The sequence below is a fragment of the Varanus komodoensis genome, unplaced genomic scaffold (genome assembly GCF_004798865.1).
Source record: "Varanus komodoensis strain SLA01 unplaced genomic scaffold, ASM479886v1 scaffold23, whole genome shotgun sequence".
Classification (NCBI taxonomy): Eukaryota; Metazoa; Chordata; class Lepidosauria; order Squamata; family Varanidae; genus Varanus; species Varanus komodoensis.
In genome coordinates this window covers 9504531-9524463 of record NW_025335627.1, presented here as the reverse complement: position 1 = coordinate 9524463, position 19933 = coordinate 9504531, and the positions used below count along the sequence as shown (strand labels likewise).

Below are 19933 nucleotides of genomic sequence, written 5' to 3'. Positions count from 1 at the left end.
ACATATAATTCACTTGTGGATTCCTTAGTACAAGATGTATGAATTGCTATGATTCTTAGAATAGGATGTTAGACCTATCTGCTCTGCCTGGACAGGCAAGCTGTGCCCTCTGAATGCTTTGGACTACAACTATCATAATACCCAAGCACTGGAAAGGTTGGCTAGGATTTATGGGAATAATAACCCAAAACACCTGAGGGCGTTATGATGCCCAATCGTGATCCATATTTTTATTTATCAATTACTATCACTTGAAGGGATGCAGGTGGCGCAGTGGCTTAAACTGCTGTGCTGGTTGATCAAAAGGTTGCCGGTTCGAATCTGCACAATGGCGTGAGTCCCTGTTGCTCCGTCCCAGCTCCTGCAAGCCTTGCAGTTAGAAAGCATGCAAATGCAAGTAGATAAAATGTGCCACTTCGGTGGGCAGGTAACAGCATTCTGTACACTTCGGTGTTTAGTCATGCCGGCCACATGACCACGGAGACTGTCTGTGGACAAACGCTGGCTCCCTCGGCTAGGAAACGGAGATGAGCACTGCCCCCTAGAGTCAGACATGACTGGACTTTAATGTCAAGGGGAAACCGTTACCTTTACCGTTATCACTTAAGATCACTGTAATTAAAACCTCCAAATTGTGAATATTTATACATATGAACACTACAAACATGGCTCATTTTGTTTTTTGTTTATGGTCAATGGTGGTGGTGATGAAGACGACGACGACAACAACAACTAGAAGCTGGTGACCAAAAGCTGGGAATGATTAACTTTTCATTCTGTGCTTATGAACTATTGCTACTGATACAGCTTAGTTCTGCTGGAAGACTACAGAACTACATGGATACTCTTGACCCCCTTTTTAAAACTTCTATACTAAGGAATGCATTCTGACTTCATGTACCATGTTTTAATTCATGAGGAATGCACTAGTACTTGTGGCATTTGAATTTTTTGAGGCAGATGTGAGCAATGATTGAATTGAAGTGCCATCTTATGCATGTTTACAAGGAAAAAAGGTTCTACAATTCCCAGCATGGCTGGCTGGGGAATGCTGAGAGTTGTAGGGCACTTTTCTGTCTCAAGATTGTACTCTTTGGGCACAATCCTATGGGAATAACCATAATCCGAAACTCAGGGGACTATGGGCATTCTCCAGAGGGGAGAACTACGGAGTCAAAGTCCTGAGATCCTATCACTTTGCAAAGCACTTAGATGGCTGATTTCAGGCATCTAATTGTAGAGCTTTGAAATGAGAGTGAAGGAGGGTAAGGTACTGCCAGGATTTGCTGTATCTTAATGGCATCAGTCTCTTCCCCTCTCTTGGAACAGTCCCAAAAGCCCTTCTCCAAGGTCACTCTTACAAGCAGCATGGTTCTTTCTGCACCAGTGAAGCGGGATATCTGAGTACAGACTCCCAGCTATGAGGCTGGAATAATTTTCCAACATCATATCTGGGGATCCAAAATATCCTATGTCCACATCTAGACACTGTCTACTGGGCATAGGATTGTGCTGCCCATCTATGCTGCCTGACCCTAACGTTGCCAGAACACCACAGTCTGGTATTTCACCTTTAGAACTCTATAAAACATTGAATTAAGAATGCCTACAGGAACAAAACTTGCAAAAATTCTCAGAAATAAGTTCTTTTGACATCAGTATTCACTTCCAAGTAAGCTTGCTGAAGATATAATGGGTGTCAAGACACTAATGAAATTTCTACAAATTTCAAATTCATGCATATACAGATACATTTGAATATACACAACTACACTCTATGTAGTTTTAAGAACCAAAATAGGCAACGTAGGCACATTAGGCAAGATTTCTCTTCCTTTCCTCCAAAAGAAAAGTAGCCTGCAGCTTAATTTCTGCTTGTTTCAATTTTTCAGCAAAGATTACTTTGATGTTAATAATATGAGAAAAGTCTTTCACATTTTCTGCTAAAGTTGCTGTGCAGGAAAAATAATTATTATCTGACATTTCATATCTTCTCTGATGAAGCCTGGGACATCACAATAGCAGTACTCCCATGAACTAAGAAACTGGTTCTGCTTCAGTTCAACATGCATAATTTTGGTTTGAGCAGTGATTTATAGGACTATGGAAGGTTCTGATATTTGAAATGCATCTTGATAAATTTTTTGGCACCTGCTAACTCAATTATAAAAAGGAACTTTCAGTGAAGCTTCCTTAATAGTTAAGTCTCTTGCCCTCAAAGTACCATGTTAGGCTGTATAATGTTGTCTTGAACTGTTCAAGTGCCTTAAGAAGCCTTCATTTTACAGTAAGTGAATATGTGCCAAAGAAAATCTGCCTCAGGAAATCACTAGTACCTTCAAGGTGTAGCTATACAACTTGAGTTAAAGAAAATTTCACAATTTCTGACACAGAAACTCGATTTTACTGCAAGGCTACTCAAGGCTACTCAAGTTAACCAGTCTTAACTTTAGCAAAGTGTACTGAAATGGAGTAACTTTGGCAAAGGTGACTTAACAATGACACTGACAGCCAGTGCTGTGTAGTAGTTGAAACTCAGGAGATCTAGGTTCTAGTCCCCACTTAGCCATGTAACTCACTCTCAGCTCAACAGAGTTGCTGTTGTGAGATAAGACTGAGAGAACGAGGAGAATTATGTAAGCCACTCTGAGTTCTTTGAAAGAAAGAAAAGCAGGATAAAAATGGAATACATGAATTTACTGGATTGGCCCTTTATAAATGGAAGAGTTCCTTCAATTCATAGAGGCATCCAACGTAGGCTTACCACTGAAGAAAAGCAAAAAAAAAAAAAAAAAAGGGGGGGGGTGCTATTTTTACTGATTCTGCCTTCCTCAAGTGCTACTCCTTATGCTCTTACCCTTTGGAACAGCTTTGCAGGAGGCACACAAAGCTGGCTATCTCACCCCTTCCCTCCAAGCACAAGCAGAATTTTATTGAGTTCAACAAAGTATACGTATTGGATCCAACTCAATATGTATACTTTACAAACATCTCTTCTAGGATGAACTCAATCTAGGGTAAATCCAATCCCAGTTTACCCAAGTGAAGGAACTGTTGCAAATGTTTGTAAAATGTAAGAAATTATATCTGAGAAAAGTTAGTTACCTAGTTGCATTTACATTTTCTAAGTTTCATTAACTTCTTGGTACATTCAGATGTAAGCAAAAAAGGCCAAAATCCATAAGCCAAGAAGTTTGGATTACTATTGCATACAAACCAAGACAAATTGTGACTATTGGCCATTCTAAATCAAAAAAGGTAGGCTGAAAAAACTCTTCACTGGAGACCTAAAAGTTAGGTTTTGAAGTATATTCCCTAAGGATTTGAAATATATTTCCCCATGCTGAAATAATGCAAGTCAATCCTAGAACTGGGAGTGTGAGTGTCTCCTTCCTATTCTATTAGGTCCATGGTATTCAAACTGTGTTCCCTGGAATCCCAGGGTCTATGAGAATCATCCAGGGGTTCCACATTACAGTTTACTCTTTTGAATACAGTGAAATTGTAAGATTTTCATTGCTTCGCTTCTTTTAAAAGAGAGAAGTCTGTGCCAAGCTAAGGACTTAATTTGAATTCAGAGCCTTTTTACACATGCCACCCTTAAAAGCATATAGATTATTTTTAAAGCTGAAGTGGTTTCATTTAAGTAGATTTAGACTGCAATGAATAACCATCACACAGGCTTTATAAAGTATTTGAAACCACTACTTCCAGAATCCGCTGTTTAGGTCACTCCATGGGAATCTTGAACATCCACTCAATCAGATGCCTGCAATTCCAGGCAGCCATCTTTCTCCCTGCTTACTCCTTAGTAAATAACTTGCCCCTTTTCAGATAATCCCTTGCTGCTTGAACTACACCTGCTGACATATACATTTTCTCTTGCTTGCTGCAGTATATTTTTTTAAAAAGCTCACTTTCTCACTTATTACAAACCTTTGCATTCAGGCTCAGGTTTTTCTACACAGTCAGAGTTTGACTGATGGGACTCTGAGTGAATCAGACACTGACTCTTCAGTGCAATCAAATGTAATATCCTGGTGGCTTCTTAGCCAATCCCAGCCACAAAGCAAATTCAAACAGAGTAGAATAAGGAAGAAAGAGATTTGCTGTTTAAACATAGATAATCATTTCAATTTGTATGGGGTTGAATTTTCATGTGTGAAAAGTCTCTCAATTTATGCAATGGAATAGATTTAGTGAAAGATAACTGAAAAACTCATTAAAGAATTTTAATTTATGAGATTTGCCTTTCACTATGGACATTTGGTTAAAAACCAGAAAACTTAAACAAAACTTTGAACAAACAGAAGAACATGAAAATTCTTCAGCATCATCTATAATTGTTTTACCATCTATTTGACATGTAAATGCCTGAACTGCCTATTAAAAAACAAAAATTACATGGTGATTCTTTAAAAAAATGCTGAAAGCCACTTACGTTTTGGATTTACTTGGACTAGAAATGAAGACCAGCCAATTGAAATATGTGTAAAACTAAAGCCTTTGACTGTATGGATCACAAGAAGCTATGATGGCACTAAAAGAAATGAGGATGCCTCAGCACCTTAATTGTCCTGATGCATAACCTGTATCACGGACAAGAAGCTAGAGTTAGAATAGAATATGGAGAAACAAAATGGTTTCCCATCAGTAGAGATGTCAGGCAAGGATGCATTTTATTTCCTTATCTGTACAGAGAGGGTAAAATAAAATGGATCAGAATCAGATGAAGGAATGGAAATTAGCAGAAGAAACATCACTAATTTAAGATATGCAGATAATACCATACTACTGGCAGAAGGCAGTAATGACTTGAAACAACTCCTGATAAAAGAGAAAGAAGAAAGTGCAAAAGCAGAATCACAGCTGAACATCAGAAAAACAAAAATCATGTCACACAGAATAATTACAGAATGTTACTGTTAATGATTGTGAAAGATTTCACATACCACGATTCAGTCATCAATTAGAAGGGAGACTGAAGCCAAGAAATCTGAAGACAACCAGGGCAGCAATGAAGGAAATAGAAAAGATCATCAAATGTAAGGAGGTTTTACGGAGAACAAGGACAAGATCATCCAAACTATTGTATTCCCAATCACTATGTACGGGTGTGAAAGCTGGACAGTGAAGAAAACTGACAGGAAGAAAACTGGTGCTGGAGAGGAGCTTGCAAATACCCTGGGCAGACGAAAGACAAAAAGGGTGTTCTGGATCAAATCAAGCCAGAGTTTTCCTAGAAGCAAAAATGACAAAACATAGACTGGCACACTTCAAATATATCACAAGAAGGCAAAGACAAATCATGTTGGGGGAAGTCAAAGGCAAGACGGAAGGGAAGGCCAAATATGAGATGGACTGAATCCATAAAGGAAGCCACAGCCTTGAACTTGGGAGAGCTGAATGGAACTGTCATGGAGAGGACCTCTTGGAGGGCTTTCATTTGTAGGGTCACCGTAACTTGGAGATGACTTTATGGCAGATAACAACTGGATAATTGAGCCAGTGTCTCTCTAAAACAGGCCAGGAAACTTATTTTTGACCAAATGATTTCACAGAAATCCACTTGTAAACCTTGTATAGTCCATGACAACCTGTTCAAGTCATTTTCTTCTTCTTTCAGGCACAGAAACCTGATGTTTCAAGGATCTGGCTCCTGCATGCACTGACTAAAAGTACAGTGGTACCTCGGCTCACGAACGCCTCAGTTCACGAGCAAATCAGGTTGTGAACAAAAATTTCTTAAAAATTTTGAATTGGGTGGCAAACTCCACATTGGTTGGCGGCTGCGATTGCAGCCATCTCCCACCCTCCCCGAGTGGGGAGATGGCCACGATCCTGCTGGGGGCAGTGGGGAGATGGCCGTGATCATGCCCATCTTTCCTGCAGGAGCGCAACTGAGATCTTGGCCATCTCCCCCCCCCCCCCCCCCAAATCGCGCCTGCCTCCCCTCCCCAGCACACTGGCATTCGCGCTAGTCCCCCCTCCCCAGCATGCCCATGATTGCGCCCGTCTCTCCCCCTCCAACAAGCCAGGATGACGAGCACGTGCAGGGATGAGGGGCGCAACTGTGGTCATGTTGGGGAGGCAGGGAAATGGCTGCGATCTTTGTTGTTCTTTGTCACTTTGCTTCACATCTTTCTAAATTAAAAAAAAGTTACAGAACGGATTAATCTTATTTACATTGAAACTTATGGGGAAATTTAACTTGGCTCATTACCAATTTGGGTCACAACAGATTAAGTTTGTGAGTCAAGGTATCACTGTACTTCTTCCCACCCCACTCACATCTCAGTCATGTGATTCAGTGGGGGAATCTCCATGTTACACTGACTCTCTAAGGGAATCCAGAAAGTGTGTGTGTGTGTGGGGGGGGGGTTTAAAAGAAAATACATTAAATAGTAGGCAAGAAAAGACAATCCAGAAAAAGAAGATGCTCCAAACCATTACTAATCCTGGGCAGTAAATTGTAATTGCACCTGGGACACTTTTCCAGATATCTAATGTACCCCTGGGCCCAAAAAGCTTGCTTAGCCTGATGCATAAGAACTTTTGATTTTGTGTTTTAGACTGCAAGCCTAAAGACAGGGATTCTCTTATCTGTGTAACCTGTTCAGGGGAGCTGAAGAGTAGGGCAAAAATATATTAGAAACACAGAAACAGAGCGAGTTAGAAGGGACCTCCCGGGCCATCTAGTCTGACCTCTGGCACCAGCCAGCTCATGACATGCCCACCATGTGGACATCCAGCCTATCCTTGAACACCCGCACCGATGGGATCTCAACAACCTCTCGTGGAAGCCCATTCCACACCCTCAGGGTCCTGACTGTCAGGAAGTGCTTCCTGGCATCCAAATGGAAACTTGGATCCCTAAGCTTTGCTCCGTTGGAGCGTGTCCTGCCTTCCTCTGCAGGGGAGAACAGGTCTCTACCCATCTCCATGTGACATCCCCTCACATACCTGTATGTCGCCAACATATCCCCTCTGAGTCTCCTCTTCTCCAGGCTGAAGAGACCCAGTTCCCTCAGTCTCGCCTCATACGGCATCCCCTGCAAACCGGCCACCAACCTTGTGGCCCTACGCTGCACTAACTCCAACCTGGCTATATCCTTTCTGTAATGAGGGGCCCAAAACTGAACACAATACTCCAGTTGCGGGCACACCAGAGTCGTGTAGAGTGGTAGTAATACCTCTCTTGATCTAGAAGCCGCACTTCTAGCTATGCAACCAAGGGTGGCGTTCTCCCTCTTGACCACCGCATCACACTGCTGACTCATGTTTAGCCTGCAGTCAACCAGCACCCCGAGGTCCCTTTCACAAGTGCCGCTTTCCAGCCACTTGTCACCTAACCTGTACTTATGACACCCATTCCTATGCCCCAAGTGCAAGACCTTGCACTTATCCACATTGAACGCCATCCTGTTGTCTCCTGCCCACTTCCATAGTCTGTCCAGATCCTTTTGGATCTGGAGTACCTGCTCCTCAGTTGTGGCCACTGCTCCAGTTTTAGTGTCGTCTGCGAATTTGATCAGCAGACTGTTCACCCCTTCTTCCATGTCATTAATGAAAATATTAAACAGGATCGGCCCCAGGACAGAGCCCTGGGGGACCCTGCTTGTCACTGGCCACCATCCCGATGATTCCCCGCTAATGGTTACCTTCTGCTTTCGGTCAGTCAACCATGCCCTAATCCACCCGACAGTGCTTTGGTGTATCCCAAAACTCCTCAGTTTCTCCACCAGGATATCATGGGGCACTTTGTCAAAGGCCTTGCTGAAATCCAGGTATACCACATCCACTGCATCCCCTCCATCTAGCCATCTTGAAACCTTGTCATAGAATTCCACAAGGTTTGTCTGGCAGGACCTATTTTTGTGGAAGTCGTGTTGTGTGGAGGGCAGACCAAGCCAAAAATTGTAATCATCTTGCCCTTCTCTATGCCAACAGAAGGGCAGAGATGAAAGGCAATATGGCAGGTTAGTTTATGCTGTTTGGAGTTACAAAATGAACACAAATGTCTAAGGTTCCAACCCAAATATTCACAACAGAGCTGCTTTTCTTGAATTGCATAATGTGGATTTTTTGTAATTTGACACAAATTATGATGTAGAAATGGTGTCCAATTTTTAAAAATCAACAATACATACTTCTCTCATACCCTATAGTGTCTAAATACACATTCTGGGAGGGATTTGCACATTTTCAGAAGTAAAAATCTGTGCAAAATGGACAGATGACTGAACAAAAGGTATCTGACCATCTGTGAAATGCGGACAGAACAGGTTTTACACTGTGTGTACATTCCTATTTGTAGAAGCACCAAACACCACTGAATATTAATATTCCACCAACAGTTTATCCAAACAAATGCTGGTTGGAGAATTACTGTCGAGGTGCCCCAGGCATCTCTGAGTAGAATATTTGCGACCCCCACATCACCTTGCGAGATTATGGCTGGTTAGCTGTTGCTGCATGAAGGCACCCCAAGTTCCTTCAAGCAGTTATATCCAACCTCCTTGCCTGCCTTCTCTACTGCAGAAGTGGAAAAGATGTTACAAGGATGTTCTTGCTAGGCCCCCTGTGACCAAGACTCTCCAGGTGCCTTGGTCATGCTGCTGCCAAACAGCTCTACACTTCCCCTCAATTTTCAAACTGGAGAGCTGGGAGAAATCACTACACCACCACCAGATGTTCTTTACCCACCTTTGTGACTTCAAAGCTGGCAAAATGACTGCCTCCTCCTCATGCTCAAAAGCAGTAACATATTCATCCACAGCAAGTGGATTTGACAAAGCCTAGTTGTCTGTATTAATACTCTATGACACATAATGTTGTGTGAATAAGATGCTTGCTCAAACTCCATTCACCTCATTGCCAAAGAATGTTGTATCCACCCTGTTTTCTCTATTCATTTGCAGGTTTACTTTTTCTAAATTTTCATGTATGATTTGACATGTGAGGTTTTTTTTTGTTTTGTGTTTAACTGGGAAAATGTAACCTCTAGAGTACAGAAAACACAACTGTACAATTTAAAACAAGATTAGCAGCATATGCTCTGCTCCCCACAAATCTCTCACCATTCAACAGACATGTACAAACATGACTTCAGAAATAATACCATTTATCAAAATGGGAAAAAATATTTCAGAGTCATAAATCAAAACATTCTGAAACCAAAGCAGACACCTCAATTATTTCTATCAGATACCTTTTATTTTTGCCTTAAATCATAAACAGATTTCCACAAAGGACAAGTCACAAAACAGCAACACACAGGTGAGAACTATTGTCTGCATTCCATAGTGACAGAATGAATAACAGGGTTGCAAAAAGAGCAACTACATGATGCTGTAAAACTAACCACAGTTAGTGTATTAAAGCACATTATATTGCCCCAGGTGACCTCATCAAATCACACGGCTTTCAGTAACAGCTGAACAACACCCTGTTGTACATCTTTCCCAGAACTTTCTACCTCCATCCAATCCTGCCTCCAAGTGTCTCTTAAATATCTACATGTATGCTTTGCCATCACTTCTAGTTCACTACAGCCAAACTTTTCATTTGACATATATTTGACATACTCCCCTTACTAGTTGACAAACCTATCCACCTTGAACATGTACAGAGCCCTAGTTTCGTCTTCTCTCCTCTCTCCTTCAACTTACATATTCAGTCTGTTTACAAAAATGACACTTCCTTGTTTACATTACATAAAAATGATCCATCTCTCATGCTGACTACAACTTTCTCCACTTTGGCTTTCTCATGTTCCATTATGGTCCCTTTACATCTCTCCAGGACTCTACTACCAAACTCATTTACCTTTCATTGCTTTATGTCCTTCTTCAAATCTCCACACTGGTATCATCTCCACTCTTTGATCCTGTTTAAGTTTCTCAACATTTCTTTCAATGACCTCCATGTGGTTGCCCCTCTTTATGCCTTCATTTCTCTGTCCCAACACTTATTTGCCTATGACTTTCATGCATTTCACACCATCACCCTCAGCTTCAAAGGTCTCCTATCAGATGACTATGCTCTTTCTCCAGAGAACTAGCTGTCAGAATGACCACCAGTTTGCATGATACAGCAGTAACCCATGGGTTAACTAGGGGCATGATTTGCCCACAATTAACCCATAATTTGCTACAGGCATATAGTAGCACCATTTTGAATATTCAGGCCCTAATCAGACCAACTGGAATTTGCTTCATAATGTGCAAACTTGGACACTATGGATTAAACAACTCAAACTTAACCTACATTTTAGCTCTTATGTTAAGTCTATGTTGTTTAACCCATGATTAACCCATAGCTTCTGGATTTAACAGTCATGCAGCTCCTTTATTGGGCCAATCAGAAGTCATATATTGAACATGACACTGACACATGCCAGGTGTGCATAAGCAAGGCCATTGCCTCTATGCTACTTCCTTTAAACCCCTCTGCAAATATTTCTTCCATGAAGCATTTCACAATAACCCCCTGTCCCTGCATCCCACTGAAACTAAGCCTAAGTAAATGCAACTGGGGTAGTCATGCATTCTTCCCTCCCTCTTGCCTTCCTTGTGTTCAATTCTAGAGTGCAGGTCCTTAGGGCAGGGACCTGCTATTTCATTCTTTGCAAGATATATTAAGTATAATATAGTACCAGCCAAGTACAAGGCACTATACAAATTAAGATAATGATGATAGTAATGAGCAAACTCCTCCACATTTCCCATGAGGTATGCTGGTTATCTTTATTCACCCCCAACATGTCATTATTTAGAATGTGTAGCACACATTTTTACATACATTATGATTTGAAACAGAACATTCTCGGTCATTTTGAACCAACTGTAAAGAACAAGTCACTAATATTTCAATTTACAGGTGAAGAACTGAATCTTAAAGGTTGGAAATTGCTGAAGGCCTTAGAGTGAAGCCAAGGGATGAGCAGATGTTTTGATCTAGGTCCTAAATTTCTGCTAATTTCCATAACTGCAACCTACATCAACTACAAATGCTTACTAAATTTCTGAAAATTTGAAATTTTATTCTTAGAAATAACAATGTTACTTTTACAAAAGTAATCTGGACTTTACTTTTACAAAAGTAAAAATGAAATTGACATTAGGTTGAGGAACTCTGATCTCTATACATAGCATGATCCAAGAAAATAGGAGGCTAGAAGCAGTTTCAGTATGTAAGAGAAAGCTGTTGGGAAGAGAAAAAATAATTCCTGGTTGCCAAGAACTAGCAAAAAAAGCCACTACTTGTCACTCCTGACCAGATTTTTTCTGAATACAAGGTACCACAAAAACCAACAGTTTGAATTTAGGAAAAAGTATTTCCAGTTTTAAAAGGCATCAACCAACTTAATCTTTTATCTGAAAAAGGAAATCTGCTGATATGAAAACTAAAGCACATCCCTCTACTTCATAAGGCACTACCAAGTACGCTGCCCATTCCTACGCTCAATTTCAGTATATAATAGCAATGTTTGAAGTCCATGTATTCTAATTAATGCTTTAATCTAGTCCAATTAATAAGTGTGTTATTTTCAACTCCCTGGCTCCATTTTTGAGACAATGCATGAACTAGGAAAGTGTGCATATCTATATTTGACAGACTATAAGTTAAAGGCTTGATAGGAAGTACTGACATTAAGATCCATCATTTCATGCCTCAAACCCGAGAAACAGCTTCTGAAGGCAGGTAATGACATTACATTGTAAAACCTGGGTAGGTCTTGACCTGGACAGTGCCTAGCTATGTAACTGCTTGGGAAACTCCATTTTTTTTCAGGAAAAAAGCAAGGTATGTGCAATATGCATGCACAAAGATCCACCTATGAGATCAAGCATGATGTTGGACATACAGGAAGACTTCACTGTAAAATTTCAATTTACTCCTAAACACCCTAAGGTCTACTAAAACCTGTTATATATTGAGTTTAAAGATCAGGGTACACATTTTGCAGTGTCATTAATTGCTGTGAATTACTAGAAGCATTCACATTCACTACCTATTTGCATAGCCAAGAACAAACAAATATAGGAAAAACAGGATTTTTGCGTAGCACTTTAGTTTTGTTCAGAATTATTTCCCTTCTAACTGTATTCAGAGATATTCTGATAAAACATATATTCAGATATTAGACTCAGCATATCTGCTCAATTTAGGAGCCAGCTTCTATTACTACAGAATTTTACTGCAAATTAATTCCTAGATATTGTGAATGTCAGAATAGCTCTGCAGGGTAACACAAAAAGCATCTTTGCAGGATATAAATCTAGACTAAAAGCTTAGGTAGTGATTAGTTTGTTCAGCACAGTTCTTGAACTGTGCAAGTTTTTACAGAGAGATAGATATGTAGATGTCAAGAATTCTTCCAGTGCAGGAGGAAGACTAGATTGCCTTTGGGTAGTTTCCATATCTATAATTAATGGTAGGTGCACTGGCAAATAAAGATTTCAGTTAACTGTCTACTGCCATCCAGCAGACAATGAACAGAATTGGACAACATGCCACAGGCACCATACTGCATATGGAACCCCTGCCCAAGAGTTATATTGTGCAAACCCATCAAGCATGGATTATGCAAGGGTTGAATAAGTGTTGAATAACACTTGCATACCCTAAAATAGATCATACAGAGCATGATGCTAATGGTCAGTTTCTAAATACATCTAATAAATAAACAAATAATTATTAAATATCATGGGTTCTGTGAGGTTTGCTTAGTTCTCATATAACTCACACTTCAGGGGTTCATACAGCACAGCAATCCCCAAATGAGGACTGAACGTTCAAAATGGTGGCTTCACACACCCTGCACATACCACAGCCTCATTGTGGGCTTTGGTATCATGAGAACAACCCTTTAGTTTACTCATCCCTACCAGGCACAGACCAAGACAATTATCATTTTCTTTTATGCATGTTAAAAGGAATGAATTGCATACATTTTGCAAGTAACTAAACCACAGAAAAGCCATGTAGTAGAATATTCTATTATACTTCTCAATTTTGAATGTAGGTATCTGAGTTTCAAACGTTTATTCTTCAAAGGAAATGACTTACAGAACTACAAGAGACAAACAGGGTGGGTATCACTCTCAAGTACCAGTAACATAGCCAAAGGTCAGTCTACCACAAGCAAATGCTCCATATCTGTAATTGAAGTTCAATATTTTTCAATGATCTTTTAAAATCTAGAACAAATAAATAGCTACCATGTCCAGCATGTTTAAGAAATAAATGTGCAGCACAAGCATAGATCTTGCTGAGGAGCATGATTCACATTCACAGAGAACCACTTTAATTTCATGGACTAAAAAGGATTAAAAGAGAATACATGATTTTCTTTTTTTTAAAAAAACAAGGATTCTATAATCTTTGCTTGCAGGTATTTCCTCATGTATATAAGTAATTCTAAACTCTTTGTTAAATGCACTAAATTATTAGGCCTGTCCTTTCAATATAACCCTGTTGAAATTTTTCTAAAGCATCTGCTCCTCTAAAAATGAATTGCCAATTAGAGAAATTGAGGTAAGTGCAAGTAACTTGCTAACTCAAGGTCTCAGAAACAGACACACTTTTTGGTTTCTGACAGTGCAAGCCTATGCATACCTACTCAGAAATAAGTCTTACTGAGGACAATGGGATTTTTTACCAAATAAATGTGCACAGGAAGCAATCTAAACATTGAGATGAAAACCAGTATTAAGAAAAACAACAAACAAAGTATAAGAAAGTCCTAGCACTTCAGAATGCTTGTGCATACAAATCATGTATGAAGCAGAATTCCCATCCCTTCTTAAGATATCCAGTATATATGATTAATAGTGAACAAAGCTCTCAATAAAACTGCTCAAGGTGCAGACAGTTTACACAAGATGCATATAATTGTATGCAACATGCTAAACAGAATTCAGTATCAATATTCCTACTTAAATTGAGTTAGCTATTAAATTACAGATATTGGCAAATTATTTAATACCCTCAAAGCATATACACCTTTGCATGTATCTAGAACATATTACATACTAGCATAATGAAGTGCCACTGATCATATTGACGCTTGTAAATAAAAACTACACGTTTACGTATGTATGCGTATATGTACGATTTTAAAGCCTATATTAAAAATGTATGTAAAATGTACATTATATATTCCAATTCTGTTATTAGAGTGGTCTTTTTAAAATGCAAATGGTGACAATTATTAGATTTAAAATATTCAACTTATCTAGAGCTTGTGCAAGATGAAATCCACATTTGAGAATTAAAACCGTTTCTAAGACAATGCAGGCATTTTAAAAACAAACCCGAATATTGGCCAGCCGCACCCCCTTTCGTACACCACGCAACGTGGATGTGAGCAGAAAAACTGGTTAAGTGAAATTATTTAAATATACAGTTTTATGTAGCCTTCATTGGAACTGAAATGGTTTAAATCCAGGTAATCCGGCTTAATTTGTTTGCAGATCATGCTGTTATGTTACACCCACTGGCTACTTACCAGCCGCAGTGCTGAGCAGTAAGGTGGCACTGGAGAAGAGGAGCACCAGCAAAAGGTGCTGCAGCAAGGCAGTCATATTTTGAGAAACCCAGAAGGGTGAGTGATGTGTATAATTAAACAAAATGCCGACAGGAGGAAATCTCCTGTCTCCGAAGAGTCTTAACCTCTTAGTTTACAATCCAATCTGAAAGGGCAAATGGCAGATGAGAGGAGCTGCCTGAGCATTTACTCCATTACACGAATCTGTCTTCATGTTTCAGGGCTTGGCTCCCTCTTGTTCGCTTCAATCTGGAGACGGGAGTTTTGGTTCTCAAACCAATATGCATATTCCTTTTCCCAAGCAGATGTTCATGGTTATAATACTGAAAACCCTATTATTTCCCACGCGTCTTCACAATATCAAAAGACCACTCAGGTTTCAAATAAGTCATATCCAGAGGCGGTGAGGACAAAAAAATCGATTGTCATGTGTAAGCTGCGTCTTCAATGCCCCCACAAGGCAGACAGGGGCAGGAGGTTTAAAGGCTGAGGTTTAAGAAAACCAAAACAAAAATCCAAATGTCTCAGCTGTATCTTTTTTAAGGGAGTTATTTTCAGTTACTTAACGTTTAAAAATAACAAGGCGTCGTCTTCACAAGGATTTTTAACGGCGTTTTGCTCCATTACGTGTTTTCAGTCTCAAATTATAATCTGAAATGTTAAGAATCTATTCCCTTGCCTCACACACACATTCTCTCTCTCTCTCTCACACACACACACACCCAACAGACACACCGAGAAGAAAACAACTCCCAACTAAACGGCGAAGCAGAAAGAACTGCTTCTTGGCGTTTCTGAGGCGGCGGCGACAGCAGCAAATCAGGGCTCCGCCGTTCCTGGCTCGATCAGAAGAGAGGCCTTTCCCCCTCCCCAGTCCTGGAGGATATGGCTTGCCCTCTGCTCGCCACTCTCACTCCCTGCTTGACCGCAGGGAAAGGAGGGCACCGATCCCGCCCGCTCCCCTCACTTTACAATACCGGCCCCCCACCACCACCACCGCCCGCCCCCCTCAGCCGCAAGAGGCTGCCCCTTTCCCATAAAAGAGATCTCGGCGCCGGCCAAGTCCGTCCTCCCTGGCTCGCTTCCTTCCCCACACGCCGATGGCCCGGTCTCCCCCGCCCCGCTTTTCCGCCCTTCGCCACCGCTCGCCGCCCTTCGCCCGCTGTGCAAGGCGGGCGCGCGGACGAAGGGAGCGCGCGGGGGAAGTGCTCAGAGCTCCGCGCGCCGCCTCCCAGTCTCCGGTGGCCGCTGGGCTCGCGCGTCGCCTCCCAGTCCCCGGTGGCTGCTGGGCTCGCGCGGCTAGAAGCGGCTCCCCTTCCCTCAGACCAGACACAAAGGGGAGTCGCCGCTAAACTGCCAGTCTGAGCGGCCGGCCCGTGGGCGCCACGAAGCCCCGCCCCGCCCTCCTTCCCTCCCTCCCTGCCTCTCCCCCGCCCATCGGCTCCTTCGGGCTCGAGCTCGACCCCGCACCCCGCGAAGGCCTCCCCAGCCCGTGCGCGCCTGCCACTGAGCCAGCCAGGCGCGGCCCGCTTCCTGGGTGGAAGCCTGGCATCATAGAGACCACGCTGGAGCTCTAGCTAGAGAGGTTCCCTGAGCCGGCCCGTCCTCGCGGCGCCTGCTCCGTGTCTCGCGTGTGGGGGTTCAGAAGAGAAGGTGTTGACAGAGTTTTCTGCGCCCCTCCCGCACCGCCATGTTGTGAAGAATTGTGCGTTTGCCAGATCGGTGGTGTGGTGAAAAACTGCGTGGGAAGGACAGGAGGAGCGGCTCGTTCTGTGCTTATGGCTTTTTCTTCCTTTCTTTCCTCTCCCTTCTCCCATTGGGAGCAAAGCGCCGTCTGCAGCCCCGGTGTATGAGTAGCTCGCTTTGAGCAGGTAACTGCCTTTCCTTCAAGACAACTGCCGATCTTTCACGCACTTTTACTCAGAAGTCTCAACTTCTTCGTTGAAACTTCGTTGAGACTTACTTTTGGAGTCACTTGAGCCTAACATGTTTAGCGATTAGAAGTGAGTTACACGCAGAGGTGCATTGTTCATCCCATCCCATTCATGCATCCGCCTTTGCATCTGTTCGCACAAACAATAAGGTTGATGGTCGCCCGAGTAAAAGAGAAAAAGCACTCACGAGAAATAATCAGAAATGCGAACAACGACAAGCAAATAGAACACCCCCACTTTGCTTTAGTGAGTTTGAGGTAGGGGACACAATAACTACAGATTAAGGGGAGTAAAACCTGAGAAAAGCAAGCAAATAATCGAAAGTGTGTGTTCCTTTTAGGAAGTTTAAAAGATTCAAAGATGTTTTCCCATGCAGGAAGTGCAAATTCAGGTTTGATTCAGGTTTTCAAAGCAAAATTATGCCCTCGATCAATGCCTACCCATTAGGGCATTTGGGGGACACGGGACAGGGGAGGGACACCTAGTAAGCCTAGTCGGGCAAATTTCTCAGGGTCAGGTTGTATGTCTCCAACTGTGAGTTGTGTACCAGACAAAAAATGAGCATGGCTGGAAAGCATTACAGCAGCAAAGAGCCGTGGATGTTTTCTAACATCTCCCTTGGGGCCTATTCTAAGAATATGTCCATATTAGCACATGATTGCTGGGAAAAGTTTCAGGCTCCAGTCCATGGCGAAGTAGTTGCGAGACCAAGGTGCCTTCCGGTTGGCTGTAAGTGCAAAAGCTTAAAACCAGAGCAGTTACAGCCACAAGGTACTTCGGAATTAATTTCAGCAAGTGCCAGGGATGCAGACGTGACAACAGCTAAGGCCGAGAGACAGTGGCTTGCCCAAATGAAGTCAGATTTGAACTGGAATTTCTGACTGAAACTCTCAGCCGTTATTAGTCTACAGCAGCTTGCTATGTGTAAACTTCCTGACATGAGGGGAAGAAACATGAAGAGCAAATGCTTTTCTTAGTGGGAAAGGGAGAGGTCCCCTCTAAAATTAAGCATTGTTGAACCAACCTTAATATTCTTATTCTCGTCATCATAAAGCAGGTTAAGGGTTTCCAGACCACTCAAACAAATTACCTATTCTCAGAATGCCTTTCATGTATCTTACCACATCAGCTAACTAATATCACTTTTCTGCATTATTTACTCTTACCTAGATGTAGTGGCAACATTTCCAAAAATTTTAGGAAGACAAATTTTCATACCTATTTGCAATTTTCCTTTGCAAGCACTTTCTTAAACAAGAGATGCACAGTACTGAGAGTCCCTTTGAAACTGTTGGCTCACAGTTCTAAAGTTTTGAAACAAAGCACAGTCCTGATTATGGTTATCAGCAGCAACTTAGAACTTATCTATTCTGCAGATAATAAAACCTTCTCTGTGTACTGCAGCCTCCAACATTGATAAAACAATGGGCTTTGATTAAACAATAGGGAAAATTCTGTCAGGCTTTTCAACCAGCAGAAACCAGATACTTGTAGCTTAAGAAAGTAAGGTCACACAGGCAGGGAGGGTGTAAGGATATTATAGCAATATAATTCAGTGTGGTACTGCTATATTTTCTGTTTTGTTCTGCTGCTAAGCCAACAAAGATCAAATAGGAAGACACAGGTTAATAGGCATTTCCTAAAATGCTTATCTAAGTATGTATACTGGAGTGTTCATACCTGGGGTCACAATACATGCGATTAATTACAGTGAGGAGTTGCACAGTTTGATGGAACCACAATTTCCCCTTTCATTGTTTACCAGGGTCAGCAGATACGGTCTTTGACTAGCCATATTTCAGGGACAATGTTCACTATGAACAGTACCGTTAGATTTCAGGTCAAGATCAAACCTGGGGGTGCGGGGAGGGGAAAGCCAGGCTCTAGGGCTAAATCTACCCCTCACCCCCATCCCCCTACTCACAGCTTCTCAAGTGCCTACATTCCCTTCTTTCAACCATCATTTAGTGGTTCCGAGTGTTTGTGCAGGCTTTCCTAAGGCTACCGTGGTCTGGTATTTTGGGCTTCACCTGTGTGCGCCTGATCCTACCCACCACTGGAACATGGTCTCCTAAGAGTTTCCCTGAAACTGAACTCAGTCCTCAGCCTGAAAGAGGTTCCCCATCTCTGCCTAACAGGCCCCATATGATTGCTTGGGCTGCCTGTTTATTGCCTCAGCTGGCATTTTCCATTCCCACTTCCCTGCCCTCCCAATGGACTGCCTCATTTTTCATGGTAGCACTGAGCTACAAAGGACCTCCTCTCCACCTGAGTGAGGTGGCTGATTTGGGGTTTCACAAAATGACAGCTCATTGTTAGTCATTATTGTATTTTTATTGCAAACGAATGGCAGACTTGCTAGTGGGAATCTCTGCCTCCATTGCCAAAATAACTTGGCCAGCATGGGTATTATGCTTAATTGTGGGGAGGGGGCCCCATTTGCTGCTCTGCTTAAAGCAGACAAATGCCTTTGCCTGGTCCTAGTAGCACAGATCCTTGGCCAGTGGGGAGAAGGATGCTGTGAGGTTTTTGTTGTTGTTGTGGGGGTGGTTTCCAATCAAAACATGCCTAAAATAACGTAGAATACAATTGGTACCTAAGAAGCTGCCATATATGGAGTCACTCCATTGATCTTTCTACACTCCACATTGTAGACACACCCTGGTAGGGCCTCTCTGAGGTTTCTGTTGGGGTTCTTTCTAGCCCTACCTGGAGAGTGATTGCCAGGGATTGCAAAGCATGCATGGTACCATTGAGCTACAGTGGTTTGCACCAGATGGTCTTCACAGGATTTATAATATGACGCTGACTGCAATCCAAAACACATTTGCTGAAGAACAACTATAAATGAATTTGGAAGGATGCACTTTTGAGTAAACATGGATTGCTCTGTCAGTGCACCTGCTGGAAAGTGCCAGATAAGTAATATGAACTGCATGTAGGTGTGATTGTAATGTGCTTTTGTTAAAGAATTTTTTAAAAATAGTAAGCACTGATTTTGTAAGGGGTTTAAAATTTCAAAAGTGTGTTTTAAGTGACTAATCATAATATTCTTATATAAAAATGTGTTGGTACAGGACAGAATGTTACTGGGGGAAAAAGCTGACAGGTCTTTGAGTATGATGGAATAACTCAGGGAATATTTTAGAATATTGCTGAACATGGACATTAATAAGACTTTTTTACATTTAGAAGAAACATATCAGTTTGTGATTTAATTAAGGGTTTTATTTTTATTTTAGGGCAGACATATATTTATCTGACGTCCAAAAATATTCATTCAAGGAAAAGCAGATTTATTTCACCATAACATCTAAATAGCCACAATTATCTCAGTTCAGTGTATAGTTTAATGATCTGCTGTGCTTCTACCTGATAGTTCTAAAGAGAAATATGTTGTGTAGTGCTGTACCCTGTAGGGAAATAACAGCCTAATGCTTGCCTG

At 41.7% G+C, this 19933-nt stretch overlaps 1 protein-coding gene across 2 annotated transcripts in view; it reads right to left on the bottom strand.

Moving 5' to 3' along the window:
- The window catches only part of BMPR2 (bone morphogenetic protein receptor type 2), a 116941-nt gene extending 101430 nt beyond the window's left edge, over nucleotides 1-15511 (bottom strand). The window contains exon 1 of one of the 2 annotated variants that reach the window (XM_044431688.1): nucleotides 14516-15511. In XM_044431688.1, the coding sequence (XP_044287623.1) occupies nucleotides 14516-14591 (76 nt within the window). In that variant the 5' untranslated portion in view covers nucleotides 14592-15511. The remainder of the gene's footprint in view (nucleotides 1-14515) is intronic. The other variant, XM_044431689.1, reaches the window with a different exon arrangement.
- Nucleotides 15512-19933: the final 4422 nt, after the last annotated feature.